The 21,137-nt window shown below is 38.1% G+C and overlaps 1 protein-coding gene across 4 annotated transcripts in view; it reads left to right on the plus strand.

Annotated features, from left to right (window-relative positions):
* Positions 1-21,137, plus strand: part of VPS8 (VPS8 subunit of CORVET complex) — a 236,463-nt gene that overhangs the window by 135,535 nt on the left and 79,791 nt on the right. For all 4 annotated transcript variants that reach the window (XM_030822939.1, XM_030822940.1, XM_030822941.1 and 1 more), the window contains 3 exons: positions 10,737-10,884; positions 16,389-16,478; positions 18,571-18,613. In XM_030822939.1, the coding sequence (XP_030678799.1) occupies positions 10,737-10,884; positions 16,389-16,478; positions 18,571-18,613 (281 nt within the window). The remainder of the gene's footprint in view (positions 1-10,736; positions 10,885-16,388; positions 16,479-18,570; positions 18,614-21,137) is intronic.

Genomic DNA, 21,137 nt, shown 5'->3' on the forward strand with positions numbered 1-21,137 from the left:
TTTTTCCTTTTCAGGTTCTTAGTTTAGACACTCTACTGAAAACAAAACTCAGATTAACAAAAGAAAAACAAACAGAAGCCTTTTTTTTTTTTTTTTTTGAGACGGAGTCTCGCTGTTTCGCCCAGGCCAGACTGCAGTGGCGCTATCTCAGCTCACTGCAAGCTCCTGGGTTCACGCCATTCTCCTGCCTCAGCCTCCCGAGTAGATGGGACTACAGGCGCCCACCACCGCGCCCGGCTAATTTTTTGTATTTTTAGTAGAGATGGGGTTTCACCATGTTAGCCAGGATGGTCTCGATCTCCTGACCTCGTGATCCGCCCGCCTCAGCCTCCCAAAGTGCTGGGATTACAGGCGTGAGCCACCGCACCCGGCCTAGAAGCTTATTAATGTGTGATGTACCCATCATGTGGGGCAGGCCTCAGTTCAAAAGTGTCTCTCTCAAGGCAGTGGCTTAGGGGCTTTGCTTAAACAGTATTTTAACAAAAAGCCTTAAATCTTAAATAGTGACAAGACAGGAAAGAGCAGTTCCAGCCTTGTAAAAGGTGGGAACGTGTGGAGAGATAGTAAAATCTGTTCCCAGATTCCACTGGTACCTGCTGGTGCCTTCTCTGGGCCAGTAAGCAAGTGCTGTCTCCAGTAAAGAATGTTATGTCCTGCCATCAGGCAGATAGAGGCAGGGGCAGAGAGGTTCCCCGCATTTTCATTGTCTTTAACAATCCTCAATATTTTGGGGAGACGTATTTGATTGTTCGGTGCCCCCTTTGAAACTTTACTTTCAGAAAGTTTCACATATTAAAAGCTAGGTGGGTAGCTCGGGAGAGATTTTGGGTTAGAGGTTTTGACATAACAGTTTGGCAGAGGGGAGAAAATCATAGATTAAAACAAATGGAAAGGAACAAATTTGGGTACATTGTCCCATATCTTATTGAAACAGTCTTTTAGTCCTGAGAATTACTCTGTTCAGTTGATCAGTTGTATCTTATTTCGGGAGGTGATGTTGTGGACAGGTTTTTTTTTTTTTTTAATCAAAATTAACTCTATGGTATAGACAAACATATTTAGCAAGAGGCATGTCTATGGGAGCAAAAGAAAAACAAAGTTTAATGTTTGGAGCAGTCTGTTAGCGAGTTTAATTCTGGAGCACAGTCAGCTGAGAAGATTTTTATATTTGTTTTCAAAATATCTGCAGTTGGAGTAAAAGTAAACTGGTAATTTTGACAGATTTTTCTGGATTGCTGTTTGCATCAAAATTTCAGTGAACTTTTTTCCATAAATGGTTTGTATGATTTCTTCGAAGTTTATATCAAGTTGTGTAACTTTAGCTTGCAGGGTTTCAGGGAAAGCACACTTTAAAACTTAATGATTTCAAGTCAGAAAGGTAGGAGAAAAATTAGAAACATAAGTCTGGGAGTCATAGCCAGATATTGGAGGAAACTAAAAATTCAGGATTTAGACCAGGTAATAAAAAAACTCAAAAATATTCGACAGGTCTAGAATCTAATAACAGATGTGCTGTAGTTTTCTTCTGAAACATAAGTTTTCTCTTTATAATTACCCCCATTCTTACTAAAGATATTTACAGTAATTACACTAATTTAATTATTAAAACCAGTTTTAGCCTTATTATACTTGGCCTGATCATTTGCATAAAGTGCAACAAGAATAGTGATTGGCCATATAGGCTCTTTTTTTTTTTTAATCTGCTTTGTTGGAATTTATTATAAGAAACCTTAGATTATACCTTTAAAAGACTGTACAGGCCAGGAATTCAAGACCAGCCTGGGCAACATAGTGAGACCCCATCTCTAAAAAAAATAAAAATGAAAAATTAGCCAGGCATATTAGTCACACCTATAATCCCAGCTATTCAGGAGGCTGAGGCAGAAGGATTGCTTGAGCTAAGGAGTTTAAAGTTAAACAGTGAGCTGTGATCGCGCCACTGCCATTGCACTACAGCCTGGATGACAGAGGGAGACCTGTCTCCAAAAAACAAAAAAGCCTTTTCAGGGTAGCCATGGACTTTACCAATAGTAAATCAGTGGCCAGCATAGTAATCAGATTTTACCAGTAATACTTGGGTGAATTCATTTTTGCTTGGAGTCCCCAGAATATTCTGAGGTTCCTGGGCCTGTCAGAAAGTGACATTCTTTACTTACTGCAAGGCTGGGAACCATGTAGGCATGGCACCAGGCCAGTTCTTCTAAGGGCTTTAATGGCCCCTTAAAGTTAACCTTAGTTTCTTAAAGTAGTCTGAAAATACGACATCCCAGCCTGCATAGAATTAGAATAATTCAAATAACATTTATACCTGATGTGATTATAGAGCTGAATTATTCTTTCTGTCCCTGAAATCATTAGGCTCTTATTTCTATTAGCTTATAAAGCTCATTTTTCCTTCCTATGTAGGAGAACAATATGTACTTTCTTTTCATGACTATCAGAGAAATAACAAATTTTATTAAAATTTGAAAGATTAGGCTGGGTGAGGTGGCTCACACCTGTAACCTCAGCACTTTAGGAGGCTGAGATGGGCAGATTGCTTGAGCCGAGGAGTTCAAGACCAGTCTGGGCAACACAGTGAAGCCCTATCTCTATAAAAATTAGCAGGGCATGGTGGTGCACACCTGTAGTCCCAGCTACTTGGGAGGCTGAGGTGAGAGAATTGCTTGAGCCGGGGAGGTCAAGGCTGCAGTGAGCCATGATCATGCCACTGCACTCCAGCCTGGCCAACGGAGTGAGAGTCTGTCTTAAAAAAAAAAAAAAAAAGATTTGAAAAATTACATTTTGGCATTTGATTATTAGTCAAACCAGAAAAGTGGAAAGTGACCAAATCCCCTACAGCTAGCTGTCTTAGATCTGCTGTTCCATTAACTTGATGTGTCAGAATCTTTGCTGTCAGGCAATGATGAACTTGCCTGCATTGTTCTGTGCCTCTTAAAAGTTTATGAGGGATTGTGGCTGTTCCTATATGCGGAAATACCGTTAGCTCTGTGGATCGTGGCAGTCTTGATGGGGAGCAAAGAGACCAAGGATGCACTGGATTCCTTCTTACCAGAGGAAAGTTTCTGTCTCAGTCAATGCTTGTCAAGTTTGTAGAGACCATTGTGTTTGTTTGTATGTTACAGTTTCATACAGATTTTATAGATATTGTCTTTGCTACCTGTAATAATCACATTTAATGTATTTTTCAGGCAGATTGGAACATTCACTTACGTTTTGCTTAGTTGGCACAGGATTACATTTGGCATTTTTAACTCGGAATGTGTATGGAAAGCTGAAAGTTCAGCTTAAAGGCTTTGTGATTTGAATGACAACTATAGGGAAAATAGGGGTTTTTGTTGTTGTTGTTGTTTGTTGCTATTGTTGTTGTTTTTTAACTGAGACAGAGTCTCTCACTGTGTTGCCCAGGCTGGAGTGCAGTGGTGTGATTTCGGCTCCCTGCAACCCCTGCCTCCCGAGTTCAAGTGATTCTTCTGCATTTGTCTCCCGAGTAACTGGGATTACAGGTACGCACCACCATGCCTGACTAATATTTTGTGTTTTTAGTAGAGATGGGGTTTCACCATGTTGCCCAGGCTGGTTTCAAACTCCTGGCCTCAAGTAATCCACCCACCTCAGCCTCCCAAAGTGCTGGGATTACAGGCATGAGCGGCCACACCCAGCAGTTTTTTTTTTTTTTTGGTTTTTTTTTTACTCTAGCTTGTTGTGGGTGATATATTTGCATTCTCAGTCTAAAAGGTACTGGGTAGTCAAAAGGGGGCCACCACATCTAAGGACTGGATATATGGGATAGAGCAGAGAATTTAAGCAGACAGGATTTAGGCTAAGCCGAAGTGGACCTAAATTGTAAAAACAATACGTGAAGGAGGTTGTGAAGTCCTCTTCCTTAGAGAAATGAAAGATTAATCTAGACTGGCCTATTTAGATAGTTTTTAGAGTGAGGGGGTGGGACTAGACTAGCCTTTAAAAAAATTCCAACACAATGTGTATTTTCTTTGTCAAATATTAGGAAGTCAAAATTTGAATTTTATTTATTTTTTAATTTTTATTTTACTTTAAGTTCTGGGATACGTGTGCAGAATGTGCAGGTTTGTTACATAGGTATACGTGTGCCATGGTGGTTTGCTGAACCTATTGACCCATCCTCTAAGTTCCCTCCCCTCGCCCCCCACCCCCCAACAGGCCCTGGTGTGTGTTCTTCCCCTCCCTGTGTCCATGTGTTCTCATCGTTCAACTCCCTCTTATGAGTGAGAACATCTGATGTTTGGTTTTCTGTTCCTGTGTTAGTTTGTTAAGCATGATGGCTTCCAGCTTCATCCATGTCCCTGCAAAGGACATGATCTCATTCCTTTTTATGGCTGCATAGTATTGCATGGTCTATTTGTACCACATTTTCTTTATCCACTCTATCATTGATGGGCATTTGGGTTGGTTCCATGACTTAGCTATTGTAAATAGTGCTGCAATAAACATATGTGTGCCTATGTCTCTATAGTAGAATGATTCATATTCCTTTGGGTATATACCCAATAATGGAATTGCTGGGTCAGATGGTATTTCTGGTTCTAGCTCCTTGAGGAATTGCCATACTGTCTTCCACAATGGTTGAACTAATTTACAGAATTTGAATTTTTGAATAATTTTAATGTGGGCTAGACATGGTGGCTCACACCTGTAATCCCAGCACTTTAGGAGGCTGAGGCACGTGGATTGCTTGAGCCCAAGAGTTCAAGACCAGCCTAGGCAACATGGTGAGACCCCATCTCTACAAAAAAATAAAAAATTAGCCAGGCGTAGTGCCCCACACCTATAGTCTCAGTTACTCAGGAAGCAGAAGTGGGAGGATCACTGGAGCCCAGGAGGCAGAGATTGCAGTGAGTTGAAATTATACCACTTTACTCCAGACGACAGAGTGAGGCTGTCTAAAAAAAAAAAAAGAATTTGATATATGTTTTTCAAAACTGATATATATTTTTCGTCTTCCCTAGAAATGGTTCAGTTTACAGAGCTGTAATTTGAAATGATTTTCACAATTTGAGTAAGGGTGGATATGTGCTCCAACCTGAATTCTGTAGTAGGCAGGGTTTGTGTGTATGTTTCACAAGGCACACACATGCTTTCTTCTAAAACTGACAAAAGAAAGCAGTGGGTATATTGCAAAGCAGATAGTTAATAGAAGACTAACAGATAGCTTTGGGAAATGGATATAGCAAATTTATGTGCAAGACTGATAAGCAACAGTCGGAAATGGATGTAAATCATTAATGCTCCAGCTAACTTATTAAAGTTTTGATTATATTGATGTGGCCTGATCATTTCCCATCAGACACATTATTTCTCTCACAATGAATCCATCAAAATCTATTCATCTGGGTGATTTGCTTGGTTTGATGCATATTCACAACTTTGTTTCTCGTAAATGGTTGTGTCAATAAATTTTCTGGAAAGAAGTACTATTGTTCATACTTATGTCTAGTCTTAATTTGCTCCATAGTCTTGCATTTATAAGACATATTAACAGAAGTCTGATGTAAATGAAATACCAACAATTTGGCATAAAACACAACCTACAATTTGGCATAAACCTCTGGAAAGCACACTGGCTCATCTGAATATGGGGAAACATTGGTTAACATTCCCATTTTCTTTTACCTAATAGTGTTCTCTTGAGACACAACCTTGATCCCTCTGATAATAAGATAAATCAGTCTGCGTTGGTGATGTATGTGGGGATTTTTCCCCACACACCAATCAAGCAGTTCTCTAGTGGGCACCAACTGGGTAGTCTACAATTTCACTCATTTCTGACACTATGTATCTGGAGTTACTGTCAGATCCTTGCCAACTGAAGAATCACAAGGTTCATAAATTTTGAAAGGAGAGCTTTATTTCAGATAAAGAGTTGCAGCTTGCAAGGTGGCCATTCTACAGGCTGGGAAGTGTAGCCTCTGGCAGAAGCTGAAAACAAGCAGTTCAAGGGAGGGGTAAAAGGAACAGTAATTTATGCTGAGTAGCTAAGTGTATATATTCAGTAACCTATAGGAAGAGTCATGAATATTTATGAAAGGAGAAATAAGCACATGCACAATCGAGCTTCATGCCTTTTCGTGGGACCCATGTTCAAAATATGGCAGCATTACCACAATCCAAAGGGGCAGTTTTCAGCCCTCTGACGTCAAAAGGTGAAGCAGATGACACGGAAACCCTCAGTGCATGTCCTCTGCCATTTGGCAAAACAGTTGTGGAGGTGGTGGTTAGTGTTAGGAAAGGATGTGTTGTGAAACTGGTGAGCTATCACACTGAAACAGCAAAGGTGGAGGAGGAGTCTGGTCACAACCTCAGACAGTTGGCTAAAGGCAATGAAAGAATGAGCCATCTATTTTTTGTTTTCCAGAGCTGGTTTCTTTTTACTCCTTAGGAAAGAATTCTGGTTAAAGGTTAATAAGGAAGGGGCATACTGAGGCATGTCTGCCCTGCCATCCTGTCATGGCTGGGAACTCAATTTTTAAGGTAGAGTCTGTTACCAAGCTGAACCTGGGTCCACTTACCTGGTGCAGTAAAGCCAAACACCCACATTGAGGTTTGCAGTGAGAGAACGGAGGGCATTTCTTTGCAGGGCACCAAGCAAGGAGAATCGGCAGCTCATGCTTAAGACCAGACATCCCTGATGGCTTACAGGAAGAGTTTTTAAAAACAGGGGAATGTTTCAGGAAAGCAGAAATTACAGGCCAAATTGCAAATCACTACATGGAGGTTTTATACATTGATTTCGCTCAAAAAGGTGGGATATCTTGAAGTGGGGGTCCTATATGGCATAGGTGGATTCAGAGATTCTTTGATTTGCAATTGGTTAAGGAAGCAAGGCTTTGCCTAAGAACTTGGGGTCGGCAGAAGGAATATTAAGGTTTGGCTTGTGGGTGTGACTCTCTCCAGACCCTTTAGGAAGCAATCTAGAGCAAACAACAGCAGACAGAGCTCAGTCCTCAGGGGCCCCCTTATCTGAGTTCTGCATGACAGTGGTTGGCATTTTCCATCTGGTTGTGGTGCAGGTTTGAGAAAAACAACTCAGGGACATATGTTAAGATGTTATCTTTAATTTCTACAGGGAATCAAACATCTTGTCGCTCTAACCTACTTGGGTGGCTATTGTTGTAAGCTCTTTCTTTGTTATCAGGTTACTCATTTACTTCTAAAGACTAGCTAGATGCGTGGAATTTCCCTTGAAGAGATTCAAGATTTTTCTTTATTTTCATGCTTGAAAGAGGGGAAGGTGTGTGGCAGGCCCCTAAGAGAGGCCCCTGCTCCATCTCAGTTTCATTAAGTTGGTTGGAGAGCTTAGGATTTTCCTTTTATTTCTCTTCCCGCAGGCTTAGTCCCACAAAACTAGCCCCTACTTCAGGTACTGAGCATAAGCCCCAGGCTGTAACCTGTGCTTCTGAGCAACTATGACTTTAAATCAGGATACCCTTGACCCTCCTCCCCAGATTCGATTAATTTGCTAGAGCAGCTCACACAATTCAGGGAAAACCTTACTTACATTTACTTAATAATAAGGGATATTACAAAGGATATAGGGGAACAGCCAGATAGAAGAAGAAATGCACAGGGCGAGCTATGTGGGAAGGGCCAGGGAACTTCCATGCCCTCTTGGCGCACACTGCCCTCCGGGACCCTCCACATGTTCAGCGATCCAGAAACTCCCTGAACTTAGTCCTTGGGGTTTTTATGGAGGCTTTATTATGTAGACGTGATTGATTACATCGTTGGCCATTGGTGATCAAGTCAACCTTCAGCCCCTCTTCCCTCTCCAGAGGTGTCAGGGCTGGGGTGGGACTGAAAGTTCCAACCCTCTAATCATGTGGTTGGCTCTCCTGGCAACCAGCCCTTATCCTGAGGCTGTCCAGGAGCCCCCAGCCCTCAGTCATCTCACTAGCATGGAAGAAGAAAACACTTTGGAAAGCTTGATGATTTTAGGAGCTGTGTGCTTATTATATCACAATATTATATTCCCACATAGAGAACTGCCGTGTCCCTAGATTATCATGTGCTGCTTCTAATTTCTCCATGTAGGACTTTCTGATAGGATTTATTCCTAATTATCTCTGAGTTTATAGCCCTAGTCCTTGTAGTTTTCAGCCCTCTATTCTACGTTTTTGTGGGCGAAAGATTACCTAGGTGCCAAGGCAAGAGACTGAAGGCACAAACTATTTCAGTGTAATAAAGAAAATAGTTAAAATAAGAATAATCATAATGCAAATTAGATACAGAGATGATCCTGGACAATTATCAATCATTATTATAAACATTAATCATTAGCTTTTAGTATTATTCTTTGTTGCATTACTAATATAACCTAGGAATAACCGGCGGGTATAGGGTCAGGTGTTGAAGGGACATTGTGAGAAGTGACCTAGAAGGCAAGAGGTGAGCCTTCTGTGACGCCCGCGTGAATAAGGGCCGCTTGAGGGCTCTTTGGTCAAGTGGTAACGCCAGTGTCTGGGAAGGCACCCGTTACTTAGCAGACCGCGAAAGGGAGTCTCCTTTCCTTGGAGGAGTCAGGGAACACTCTGCTCCACCAGCTTCTTGTGGAAGGCTGGATATTATCTAGGCCTGCCCGCAGTCATCCGGAGGCCTAAACCCCTCCCTGTGGTGCTGTGCTGCTTCGATGGTCACTCTCCTTGTCCACTTTCATGTTCCTCCTGTACTCCTGGTTCCTCTTCGAAGTTCGTAGTAGATAGCGGTAGAAGAAATAGTGAAAGTCTTAAAGTCTTTGATCTTTCTTGTAAGTGCATAGAAGAACCATGATCATGTGACTTGCTTCACCTTATCACTTAGAAGATTCATCCTCCTTACCCTGCCCCCACTTGTCTTGTATGCAATAAATATCAGCGCGCCCAGCCGTTTGAGGCCACTGCCGGTCACCACGTCTTGGTGGTAGTGGTCCCCCGGGCCCAGCTATTTTCTCTTTATCTCTTTGTCTTGTGTCTTTATTTATTAAATCTCTTGCCTCCGCACACGGGGAGAACACCTGCTAAGTCCCATAGGGCTGGACCCTACACGTTTTCTTCCTGTGTTTGAAGGCAGTCCAATATACTGTCTACATTCATTTCAGTTCAATTCAATATATATTTACATCAGATTACTGAGCACTATTTATTTTGTCTTAATGATGGGTAAACAATTATGAATGCAATACCATGGACTTTACAATGTAGTTGGGGACACAGATACTTAAACAGATGATTTTCAAGTTGTGGGTAAGAACTAAGGTGGTGGTATATATAGGGAATAGCCAGTCACTGAACAAACTTCTGTATTAAAGGCAGTTATAAGATACAAAAAAAAAAAAAAAAGAACACTCTTTCCTTGGAATTTATAGCCAATTTGAGGAGATACTGAATTAGCCCATCAGCAAGTATTGAAAGTTCCAAGCAGCAGTTTATCATTTACCCACCTCTGGTCAGGACTGAGTATCACAAAGTTCTTAAATTAGGGAAAATGCCCTGTGTCTAAATACAGTCTCTTTTTCTTTAACCCAAGCTTCTTACTAGTAAAAGTAGAAGCACTACTTACTATCACTTATGAATAACTACAAAATCCAAATTGTTCTTTCTGGAGTCCAGAGAGTCCCACCCTGTGGCTATTGATGTACTGTACATGGTTACAAGTGTGCCTGGAGACTGTCTCAGCTCTTGGGACCACCAGAGTCCCTTGTGAGCAATCTTACTTCACTACAGTGGACCAAACAAATATCTTATTTTCTGTGTGCCACAATATGAGAAAAGCTGGAAACTGCTTCTTTAGACCGTGTGCTTTAACCTTTCTTCAGAACTGGGCTAGTTTTCCGAGCAATCATTGTTGTATCTTATTAACCCTGTTCCAGTTATTTATATAATAATGAGCTTTAGTTCAGGAATTCTGAAGAGAAGATAGGACTCTCAGAAGGAACTAACTTCTTTTGAAGCTAGAGAGAGGATGATTCTTAGGTCTCCAATGAACAGTTGGTTTCCTAAGTAGCTACTTTCCACCATCAGTAATTGAGTGCTTGAGTGCCCAGCATGATGCAGTTAATACTCTACTTCCAAAACTTTTGTGTAGGCATTATGAATAGCAGGCTATGTGAGTAGCTGGTGTACTAGGCAAATGAACCCGTAAATATTGTGTATTTTAGTATTACTCCTGTATTTATTATACAATAACCAAAAAAATTAGTCCTCACTGTGTGCAAGACATTGATTAGCTTCAAAAATTTACTACTGAGAAGATACCTGGTACCTACTCCTCACAGAATTTATAGTGTTTTAGAGAAGGTAGATAATTCAACAAGTCATTGCAATGTGATATGATTGATGCTATGAAGAACATAAAGAAGAAACACTGAGATTGGAAGATGGTTATATATAGTTACTTAGAGATCAAAGTATTAGGACTAAATTGGGTGTCTCTTGTTTCTTTTAGAATAAAACACAACTTTTGGAATGATTTAGAAGAGTTTCAACTGAATGTTACTTCCTTAATTATTCGACATAACCTGAGTAATATTGCAACTTACAATGCCTCTTATGTAATGTACAGTTTGCTCAAGTAACCTAAATAGCATTGAGACTTTCAATTCATATTTTTATCTGACCAGCAGGTAGTCCTAGTTTTAATGTAATGTGCTTTTTACTGGTAGCTTTTAATTATAGATGTGATTAAATAATGCTACAATTGAGTATTCTCTTTTGTGTTTTTAGGGAAGGTATTCATATAAATCAAGAATTACTGCAAATATCTCCTTGTATCACAGAGCAGTTCATTGAGCTGTTGTGTCAGTTCAACCCAACCCAAGTTATAGAGACTCTGCAAGTCCTTGAGTGCTACCGTCTGGAAGAAACTATTCAGGTGAGACGAACAATGTAGAAGAGACAAGAGTAAACTCTTCTTAACATTCTCCATTTGACAGATGATCAAAGAAAAGGGGAAAAAATATATAATTTCTTTTTTAAACCTTATAAATTCTTAGTTGAGACACACTCCTGAAAACAAAAGTCAGATTAACAAAAGAAAAACAAAAAGAGGTTTATTGATATGTGCTATTCCCATCATGTAGGAGAGACCTCAGTTCAAAAGTATCTTTCTCAAGGCAGTGGCTTAGGGGCTTTGCTTAAACAGTATTTTAACAAAGAGCCTTAAATCTTACATAGTGACAAGATAGGAGAGAGCAGTTCCAGCCTAGTAAAAGGTGGGAACATGTATGGGAAGATAGTCAACTGTGTTTCCAGATTCCTCCTGTGCTTGCTGGTATCTTCTCCGGGCCAATAAGCAAGTGCTATCCAGTAAAGAATGTATGTCCTGCCATCAGGCAGATGGCGGGAGCAGAGGATGCCCCTGCATTTTCATTGTCTTTAACTTAACAATCCTCAGTATTTGGGGGAAACTTATTTTGATTTTGTTCGGTGCCCCCTTTGAAACTTTACTTTTAGAAAGTTTCACATATTAAACGCCAGGTAGGTAACTGTGGAGAGATTTGTTAGTGGTTTTGACATAATAGATTGGCAGAGGGGAGAAAATCATAGATTGGAACAAATGGAAAGGAACAAATTCGGGTACATTGTCCCACGTCTTATTGAAACAATCTCTTGGTTGTGAAAATGGGTCAGTTTAGTTAAATAGTTGCATCTCATTTTAGGAGGTGGTGGTGTTGTAAGTGTGTTTCTGACAAAGTCAGGTATAGGCACATAGGCATTTAATAAAAGACATTTCTATAGAAACAAAAAGAAAACAAAAGTTAATGTTTGGAGCAGTCTCTAAGCTTGTCTCTCAGTCTGGAGGGGAGCCAGCTGAGAATATTTCAAGATTTGTGTTTAAAGTATCTATAGTTGGGGTGGGAGTAGGAAATGGCAATCGGACAGATTTTCCTGGATTGCCGTTTGAATGAGGTGTTTCAGTGAACTTTCTGTCCATAAATAAGTTGTTGTGGTGATTCCTCCAACGTCAATATCAAATTGTCTAGCTTTAGTGTGCAGAGCTTCAGGAAAAGCAGTTTTAATTTCAGTGATTCCAAGTCAGAAAAATGGGAGAAAATGTTCAAATATTAGTTTGGAGAGCTGGTCAGATATTGGAGGAAACTAAAAATTCAGATTTAGTCAAATTAAATAATAAAATATCAAAAACTGTGAGTTAGAATCTCATGTTTACTGTAGTTTTTTTTTTCTGAAATAGTTTTTTTCTCCAGTTCCCCCATTTTTACCAAAAATAATCAGAGTAAGTTCAATTGACTTGTAAAATAAGTTTAGTGTCATTATATTTGGCCTGATTATTTATGTAAGTACTGCAAGAGTAGTGATTGGCTATTTAGGCTTTTTAAAAATCTCCTCTGCTGAAACTTACAAGAAATCTCAGAGTAGACCTTTAAAAGTCTCTCATCTTCAGGCTGGGAAATGAAGCCATGGGCTTGCCATCATCAGATTTTACCTGTAGTACCTGGGTATACTCTTTTTTTTCAGCTCAAAGAAACATTATTTCTTATGTGAAGTGTTTCCCATGTAATTGAGCACATCAAATAAGCTGGTTTATTATCTCTTTTTTGTATGTTTCAGGGACCCTCTGCAACATCCCAATATTAGGTTTAGGTTAAAAAGATTCAATTTTAGAATCTGAACTTTGATTTTGAGAAGCCTGTCAAACATGTCAAAGGTTTAAAAGATTGGATCAGAATAGGATCACAGTTCACCTGTGAAATAATGGTAATTCATAAGTCAAAGTCATAATTAAAAGGGAGACTCACATATGAAGTTACCTGTGTAAGTTTATACCTACTAAGTGGTAGCCCCTGAGATTGAACCCACATAGTCTGACTCTATAGTGCATGCTCTTAATTGCTGGGATAAACTGCCTCTCCATTTATTTTAGTAAAGTCAGCTTTATAGAAATTGTTATTGATCAAGCATGATAGAAATTCTAACCAACTCAATAAGCATAGGAAAAGGAACATAGTAAAAATATTGAAAGGAGACCAAACTCTTGTTTGCAGACACAGATGATTAGTCTTGTTGTGCCATAGAACTTAATAGACTAAATAGCAATTCAGTAACTTTAGCGCATTCATTGCCTTAATTCTCTTCCCTTATTTTCTTTTGTTTCTAAATGAAAATGAACAGACACACACATTATTTTCTATAACAGATTAGTATGTTTCCCATTTAACATTTATTTTTCAGCTGTCATGCATCTCTTTTCCTTTGCTGTCAACACTCCTGAAACAGTTGCCTGTATTTTCTGCATCTACCTCCTGAATTGCCCACACATACTTTTAAAAATGTTTATTATGAAATATTTCAAATTTACAGAAATGTGCTGAATATCAATTATGTATATACCCACCAACCAAATTTTACAGTTAACATTTTGCCATACTGGCCTTAGATCTTTGTTATCTTATTGTTCTTGTTTGTTTATATTAAAAGTAGAGCACCCATTATCTGTCTTATTCCCCCCTCTCCCCTGAGGTCTCCACCATCCTAAACTGGTGTTTATCCTTCTGATCTATGTTTTGAATTTTTTCTGTATGTGTATGTATCTATAAAATACATGTTAGTTTTATATGTTTTTAAAATTTGTATTAATATCATACAGTAGATATTTTATTGTAAGTTGCTTTTTTTTTTTTTTAAACCAATTTTTTTTTTTTTTTTTTTTTTTTTTTGAGACAGAGTCTGTCTCTGTCACCCAGGCTGGAGTGCAGTGGCATGATCTCAGCTCACTGCAGCCTCCACCTCCCAGATTCAAGTGATTCTCCTACCTCAGCCTCCAAAGTTGCTGAAATTATAGGTGCACACCACCATGCTGATTTTTGTATTCTTAGTAGAGATGGGGTTTCACCATGTTGCCCAGGCTGGTCTTGAACTGCTGACCTCAAGTCATCCACCCACCTTGGCCTCCCAAAGTTCTGGGATTACTGGCGTGAGCCACTGCACCCGGCCACTTTTACTAAATTTTTAAAACATTTTTATACATGTAGATCTACTTCGTTCATTTAATGATCTTACGGTAATCTATCAAATGAATGTGCCAATTTGTTTATTTCCCTGTTGGTAAACATTTAGATTGTTTCCAATCTTTTGCTATTATAAACAGTGTTACAGTTTACATCCTTGTATATATCTTCTTGTGTGCCCATATGAGGGTTCTCTGAGTAATATACTTGCAAATGGAATTGTTTAGACAACAAAGTAGTGTAGTTCTACTGATTGCCAAGTTGATTTCCAGATTGTTTCTATTCTCATCAGCAGTGTCTGATATTTGCTATTTTTCACGTCCTTGCTGATGCCTAGTATTTTTAGTCTTCTTAATTTTTGCTGTGGTGGGTGTTAGTGATTACTCATGACATTGAACATCTTTCCATATGTTTGATGACCATTGGAATTTTCTTTTCTCTGAATTATTTATTCATGTCATTTGCCCATTTTTTCTGTTGAGTTTCTGTGGCTCTCTTATTGAGTTCTAGAAGTTTTTTCTGATTTCCCAATCTCTAATCCTTTGCTAATTTTATGTGTTGGAGGTACTTTCTTCCAATTTATTATGGCACATCATTTAACTTGGCTTCTAGTGACTTCTGTTTTAGTTTACCATTCTTTAAGGCTTAAGAGTGTGTGTGTGTGTGTGTGTGAGTGTGTGTGTGTGTGTCTTATTTCCTTTCCTATTTTAATGGAATAAAGGATATTCTCTTATATATAAATTTTATAGTTTAGCTTCTTACATTTAGGCTTTTAATCCATCTGGAGTTAATTTTTGCAAGCTGATCAAAAGAAGGATTTTTATCTTCCACATGATGGCTAATGGTCCATGTGGCATTTTATTATCCATTCCTCACTGGTTTTTAATGCCATACTGCCATATACTAAACTCCCAAATATACATGACTCTGTGGGTTCCGTTCTCTTCCTTTGGTTGTCTTTCCCTATATCCATACCACATATTTTAATTAATACAGCTTTTCAATAGATTTATTATTTGGAAAAAGAATCCTCCCTCCTTATTCTTTTTCTTTAAAATACTTTGGCTATTTTTGGTGTCCTACATCTCCTAGTATTCCACATGAATTTGGAGGTCAAATTGTCAAGTTTCTTTAAAAGAAACAAACTCTGGAATTTTGATTTATGAATACATTGAATTTATAGACTAATTCAGAGAGAATTGACATCTCTATAGTGTTGATTCTTCTCTTTCAGGAAAATGTATGCCTTTTAAAACTGCCTTTTCTGCTCTTTGGTGAGGTTTTATAGCTTTTATGTAAGGTTCCTGCACATATTAAATTTGTTCATAGTTACTTTATAGTTTTTGTTAATATTGTACAAGGAGATTTTTCGAGATGCCCTTTCTATATTGATTGCTGCTGCTGTATTAAAATGTTACTGATTTTTGTACATTGTTTTGTATGGAGCAACCAGGCAGAATTCTTTTAAAATTCAGTTTCTAGATTTTTATGACAATAAGAATAATGGCAGTTTTATTTTAATTCCAATCTTGTAGTTTTTTCTTTCTTTTATCAGATGTCTAGGATCTCTAAAGTATTGGTGAACAGAAGCAGTGATAGTATGACTTCTAACCTTGTTCCTGATTTAAAAGGGAACATATCTAATATTTTACGTTAAATGTGGTATTTATCATAGGATTTTGGTAGATAGTTTTTATTAAGTTAAGAAAATGTTATCCCCAGTTTGAGTAAGAGTGTTTTGTTTTTGTCATGAATGGGTGCTGTATTTTGCCAAATGCTTTTCCTGCATTTATTGAGACTGTCATGTTTTTTTCCTTTGTTCTGTTAAACTGTTAATGTGTTATTTGTTCTAATAAACATTTTTTCTAACCTGTTAATCTTTTCAAAAAAGCTACATTGGAGTTTGTGAAATCTCTCTATTGTTTCTCTGTTGTTTGCTGTCATTTCTGTACTTTTTTCCTTTTTTCTCCCTAGCCTAACTGATACTTCTTTTTTACTAATTAGAGATTTTGTTTATTAATTTTTATTAATATTTCACAAGTTGATGTGTAATGTTTTCATTGTCATTTTCAATTTTTTAATAATTGTACTTGATCAAGTTCTAGTTTGTATTGTTAGTATGCATGTATATATGTTAGCTTTTCTCCAGTGTGTATACCTAATTCAGGTGTGTAACATTTTTTTTAAATAAATAAATGAAAAAAATGAGTGAATCTGGTCCAGTTAGAACTGCCAAATGATCTACTATATGACTAGAAAGTCAGTTATTTGCATATTTTACTGTAAAGTATCATACTAATAAAGTATAAATTCATTATTTATCATATGAGTTTTTTTCATCCTCAGTGGGATCTTCCCACTCCACAAACAAGATTGGTGAATAAAAATATTTATCTTTTTTCTTTCCTAGATTACTCAGAAGTATCAACTTCATGAAGTCACTGCTTATCTATTGGAAAAGAAAGGAGATAGTCATGGTGCCTTCCTAATAATGTTAGAGGTAACATCTTACTATGTTTCTTTCATCATATTTCTGTCTATTCCTCCATTCATGCATCCATCTTAATTTCTTTTGTTTCAAAGCAAGTTGCAGACAGTAATATATTTTATCCCTGAATATTTTTATCATGCATAGCATTAACTAGAGTTTAATATTTCTTTGTGGTACTTTTTTAAAAGGTAAAATGTACAACAGTAAAAAAAAAAAAAAAAGTCATAAATGCACCATTTGATGAGTTTTTGACAAGTATTTTTATGTATATACCACAATTTGTTTGCCCATTCCTCCTTCAGGGGACACCTGGGCTGCTTTACCTTTTGGTTGTTGTGAACAATGCTGCTGTGAACATGGATGTACAAACACCTTTGAGTTCTTGCATTTATTTCTTTGGGATATATACCCAGAAGTAGAATTGTTGGATCAAATAGCAATTCTATTTTTAATTTTTTGAGGAATTGCCCTACTGTTTTCCATAGCAGCTATGCCACTTTACATCCCTACCAGCAACACTCAGGGGTTCCAGTTTCTCCGCATTCTTGCTAACACTTTCTGTTTTCTTGATAGTAGCCGTCCTGATGGGTGAAGTGACGTAGCAGTTTTGTTTTGTTGTGGTTTTTTAATATTGTCATGTGGCTAGGAATAGATTAGGGATATCATATTTATATTTTAAAATGTTCCATATTGGCTTCTAGTTTCTTTCTAGCCATATGATTCTAAAATAAGCCAGCAAGAATCATCCACAGAGGCTTTGTGTAGGCTCTTAATCTCTTTTAATCTGTAAATTACTCCTATACCACTTTTTTTTTCTTGCAATTTATTTGTTGACGATACCATGAACCTAGTTTTAAGGAATAAATAAGAGTATTTCTGACATCGATGAGAGGAGAAACAGGAGATCTCTGTGGGGAATGAGGCCATCATTCATAAAGGTTTAGGAATACAAAGCAAAGAAGTATGGATGACTAAGAGAGTGCCAGCAGCTTCACTAGGGCTCCGCTGTGTGATATATAGGCAGGTCAGGAGAGAAACAACGGTTAGGTCCAGATTTGGACAGATTTGGTTGGACATACTAAAGAATGTTAGCTAATCTTCTTGTCACACGGGATCAAATAAAGGTTTTTAAGCAAGAAACTGATTTGATGTTTGTTTCGTAAAGACTGCTCTGGTGACTGCTGGGGGATGGGAGGCAGGGTACAGAGAAGAGGGAGGTAAAACAAAGCAGACAGTACTTGGGAGGCCATTGCAATGGTACAGATATGAGTCTATGAGAGCTTGAACTGGGTGTGTCAGTGGCAACGGAGAGAAGAAGGCTAGATTTGAGAAGTTATTGATCATTTGCATATTGTATGAGGTAACTGAGAGGAAGTAGTTGATGATCTTAGCTTATAAGCTTTTTACTCATAACCCAGTATATTATACCCCGTTTACTCATAACCCAGTATATTAGTCTCTTTTGTGTTGCTCTAAAGGAATACTTGAGGCTGGGTAATTTTTAAGGAAAAGTTTATTTGGCTCACAGTTCTGCAGGCTGTGTTAGCATCTAGCATCTGCTTCTGGTGAGGACCTCAGGAAGCGAGGATAAAGGAGAACTGATATGTCACATGGCACGAGAGGGAGCAAGAGTGGGGTTGAGGGAGGAGTGCCATGCTCTTTTAAACATCCAGCTCTCATGTAAACTAATAGAGGGAGAAATCACTCATTACCACAGAGGGGCGCACCAAGCCATTCGTGCAGATCCACTCCCATGACCCAGATACCTTCCACTGAGTCCCACCTTCCAACATTGGGAATCACATTTCAATATGAGATTTGGAGGAATCAAGTATCCAAACTATATCACCCAGTATGAATTGGATTCCCTTATCCAAAGTGACTGTGGTGGGATGACAGAAGCAGAGGTGGGTCCCTTTTCATACTGCTAGCTCTGTACTTTCTATAAACACAATAATTTACTTCTGACTGACAGTAAAGGACTGTTCTTAATAACCTTTCAGTTTTGAGGGGTTTACCTTTAAAATATGTTAAATCAAGTATTGGGTGGGTAGAACTATAAAGTGTTCCTTTTTAACTCCTATGTTCTTTTATCTCCTAGAGGCTACAAAGCAAACTTCAAGAGATAACACATCAAGGTGAAAGTAAGTTCTTGAATATAATTACAACATTTTTCATCCATGGACCTCATGTTTTAAAAGATGTTTAATAAATTGCATTTATTATGTAATAATTACACTTCCATATATGCATAATTACTGTTTATTCATTTTAACATGGATCGAAATTTTAGCTAATTTTCAAGAGTTCATAACAGGAAATCATAGAAACCATTGTGGCTTTGTGATGTTAATTTTCAGTGGAGTTAAATGTACAGAAAATTAGGCACCATTTGTTGGTTGTCTTTTTTTTTTTTTTTTTTTTTTTTTTGAGACAGGCTTTCTCTCTGTTGCCCAGGATGGAGTGCAGTGGCACAATCTTGGCTCACTGCAACCTCCGTCTTCCAGGCTCAAGCAGTCCTTCTGCCTCACCCTCCCAAGTAGCTGGGACTACAGGCGCATGCCATCACATTGGCTAATTTTTGTATTTTTTGTAGTGATGGGGTTTCACCTGTCACCCAGGCTGGTCTCAAACTCTTGGCTCAAGTGATCTGCACACTTCAGCCTCCAAAGGTGGTGAGATTGTAGACATAAGCCACCACGCTAGGCTGGTTATCTTTTTGTTTATACTTTTGCTATAACAAAAGTATGGTTTGGTTATGTTTAAATGAGGTATATAACTAAATCCTAAAAATTAATGTGCCAAACAACAGCAAATCAGAGCTTCTAATTAGTAGGACATTGAACATAGCCAATGCTTCCAAACTGAATTTATACAGTTTTAACCCAAAGCAGTAAAAGTTGACAATTTAGTATCTTGAGTGGTTTTGTCCTTAGCAAATATAAAATTTTCATTATATTCCTTGATATTTCAAAAAAAATTATTTTAATAAATTGTGGTGGCCAGGCACGGTGGCTCACACCTATAATCCTAGCACTTTAGGAGGCCAAGGCAGGCAGATCACCTGAGGTCAGGAGTTCGAGATCAGCCTGGCCAACATAGTGAACCCCATCTCTACTAAAAATACAAAAATTAGGCGTGGTGGCACACACCTGTAGTCCCAGCTACTTGGGAGGCTGAGGCAGGACAATCGCTTGAACCTGGGAGGCGGAGGTTGCAATGAGCCAAGATTGCACCACTGTGGTCCAGCCTGGGTATCGCAAAAGAGCAAAACTCCATCTTAAAAAAAAAAAAAAAATTATGGTAAAATATACCCTAACATAAAATTTACCACGTTAACTATTTTTAAGTGTACAGTTCAGTAGCATTAAGTATATTCACGTTATTATATCATCATTACCCCCATCCACCTCCAAAATTTTTAATCTCCCAAACTGAAAATCTGGACCTATAAAGCAACAGCTCCCTTATTCCCCTCTCCTCCCAGCCCCTGGCAAACACCATCTTACTTTCTTTTTTCACCATTCTTTTTCTGAATTTGATTACTCAAGTATCTCATATGAATGAAATTATATAGTGTTTGTCCTTTTTTGACTTGCTTATTTAACTTAGCGTAAGGTTCATAAATGTTGTAGCATGTGTCAGAATTTTCTTCCTTTTAAAGGCTGAATTAAATTCCATTGTATGTATAGACCACATTTCATTTATTCATTCATCCTTCAATGGACACTTGGGCCACTTCCACTTTTTGTCTATTATGACTAATGCCACTATGAGCATGAATGTACAGTATCTCTTCAAGACCTGGCTCTCAATTCTTTTGGGTGTATAACCACAAGTGGGATTGCTGGATCAAGTATTAATTCTGTTAATTTTTTGAGAAATGGCCATACTGTTTTCCCTAGTTGCTGCTTCATTTTACATTCCCACCAACAGTACACAAGGGTTCTAATTTCTCCACATCCTTTCTGACATTTATATTCTGTTTTTTTTTAATAGTAGCTATCCATATGTGTGTGAGGTAGTATCCAATTATGGATTTGATTTGCATTTCTCTAATGATTAGTGATGATTTTCGTGAGTATTTTGGCTATTTATCTACCTTATTTGGAGAAATGTCTATTCAAGTCCTTTACCCATTTTTTAATTGGGTTGTTTGTTTTCATATTCCTTGACATTTTTAAAGTAGCCCTCCTGAAGATCAGGGAATCACTTGGTGGATGATTTTTAGATTATCCTCTTTAACACACATTTCTTAGAGACCCCTTGTTCCACACATTTCACTAACATACCGTTTTCCTAATTCTCTGTAGATTACTTACCTATATTTTTGTAGTAAGGTCCTAGATGATAGGGTCTGTGTTGTTTTATGATCATCAGGTATTATGGTAAATCTTTTTGGAACGTCAGTGAACACTTGATTGACTTTTTTAATATTGATAGTTCCACTGGACACTTAATTACCATTTTTGTACTATCAGTATGTGTTCAGTGATTTTGGTTATGTTTGTTGCATTTTGTGGCAATTTTTAAAATTTAGTATTATAAAAATAACTTCTTTTTTTTTGGAGACGGCATCTCACTCTGTTGCCCAGGCTGGAGTGCAGTGGCACAATCTTGGCTCACTGCAACCTCTGCCTCCCAGGTGCAAGCAATTCTCCTGCCTCA

The sequence above is a fragment of the Nomascus leucogenys genome, chromosome 11 (assembly GCF_006542625.1).
Source record: "Nomascus leucogenys isolate Asia chromosome 11, Asia_NLE_v1, whole genome shotgun sequence".
In the NCBI taxonomy this organism is placed as follows: Eukaryota; Metazoa; Chordata; class Mammalia; order Primates; family Hylobatidae; genus Nomascus; species Nomascus leucogenys.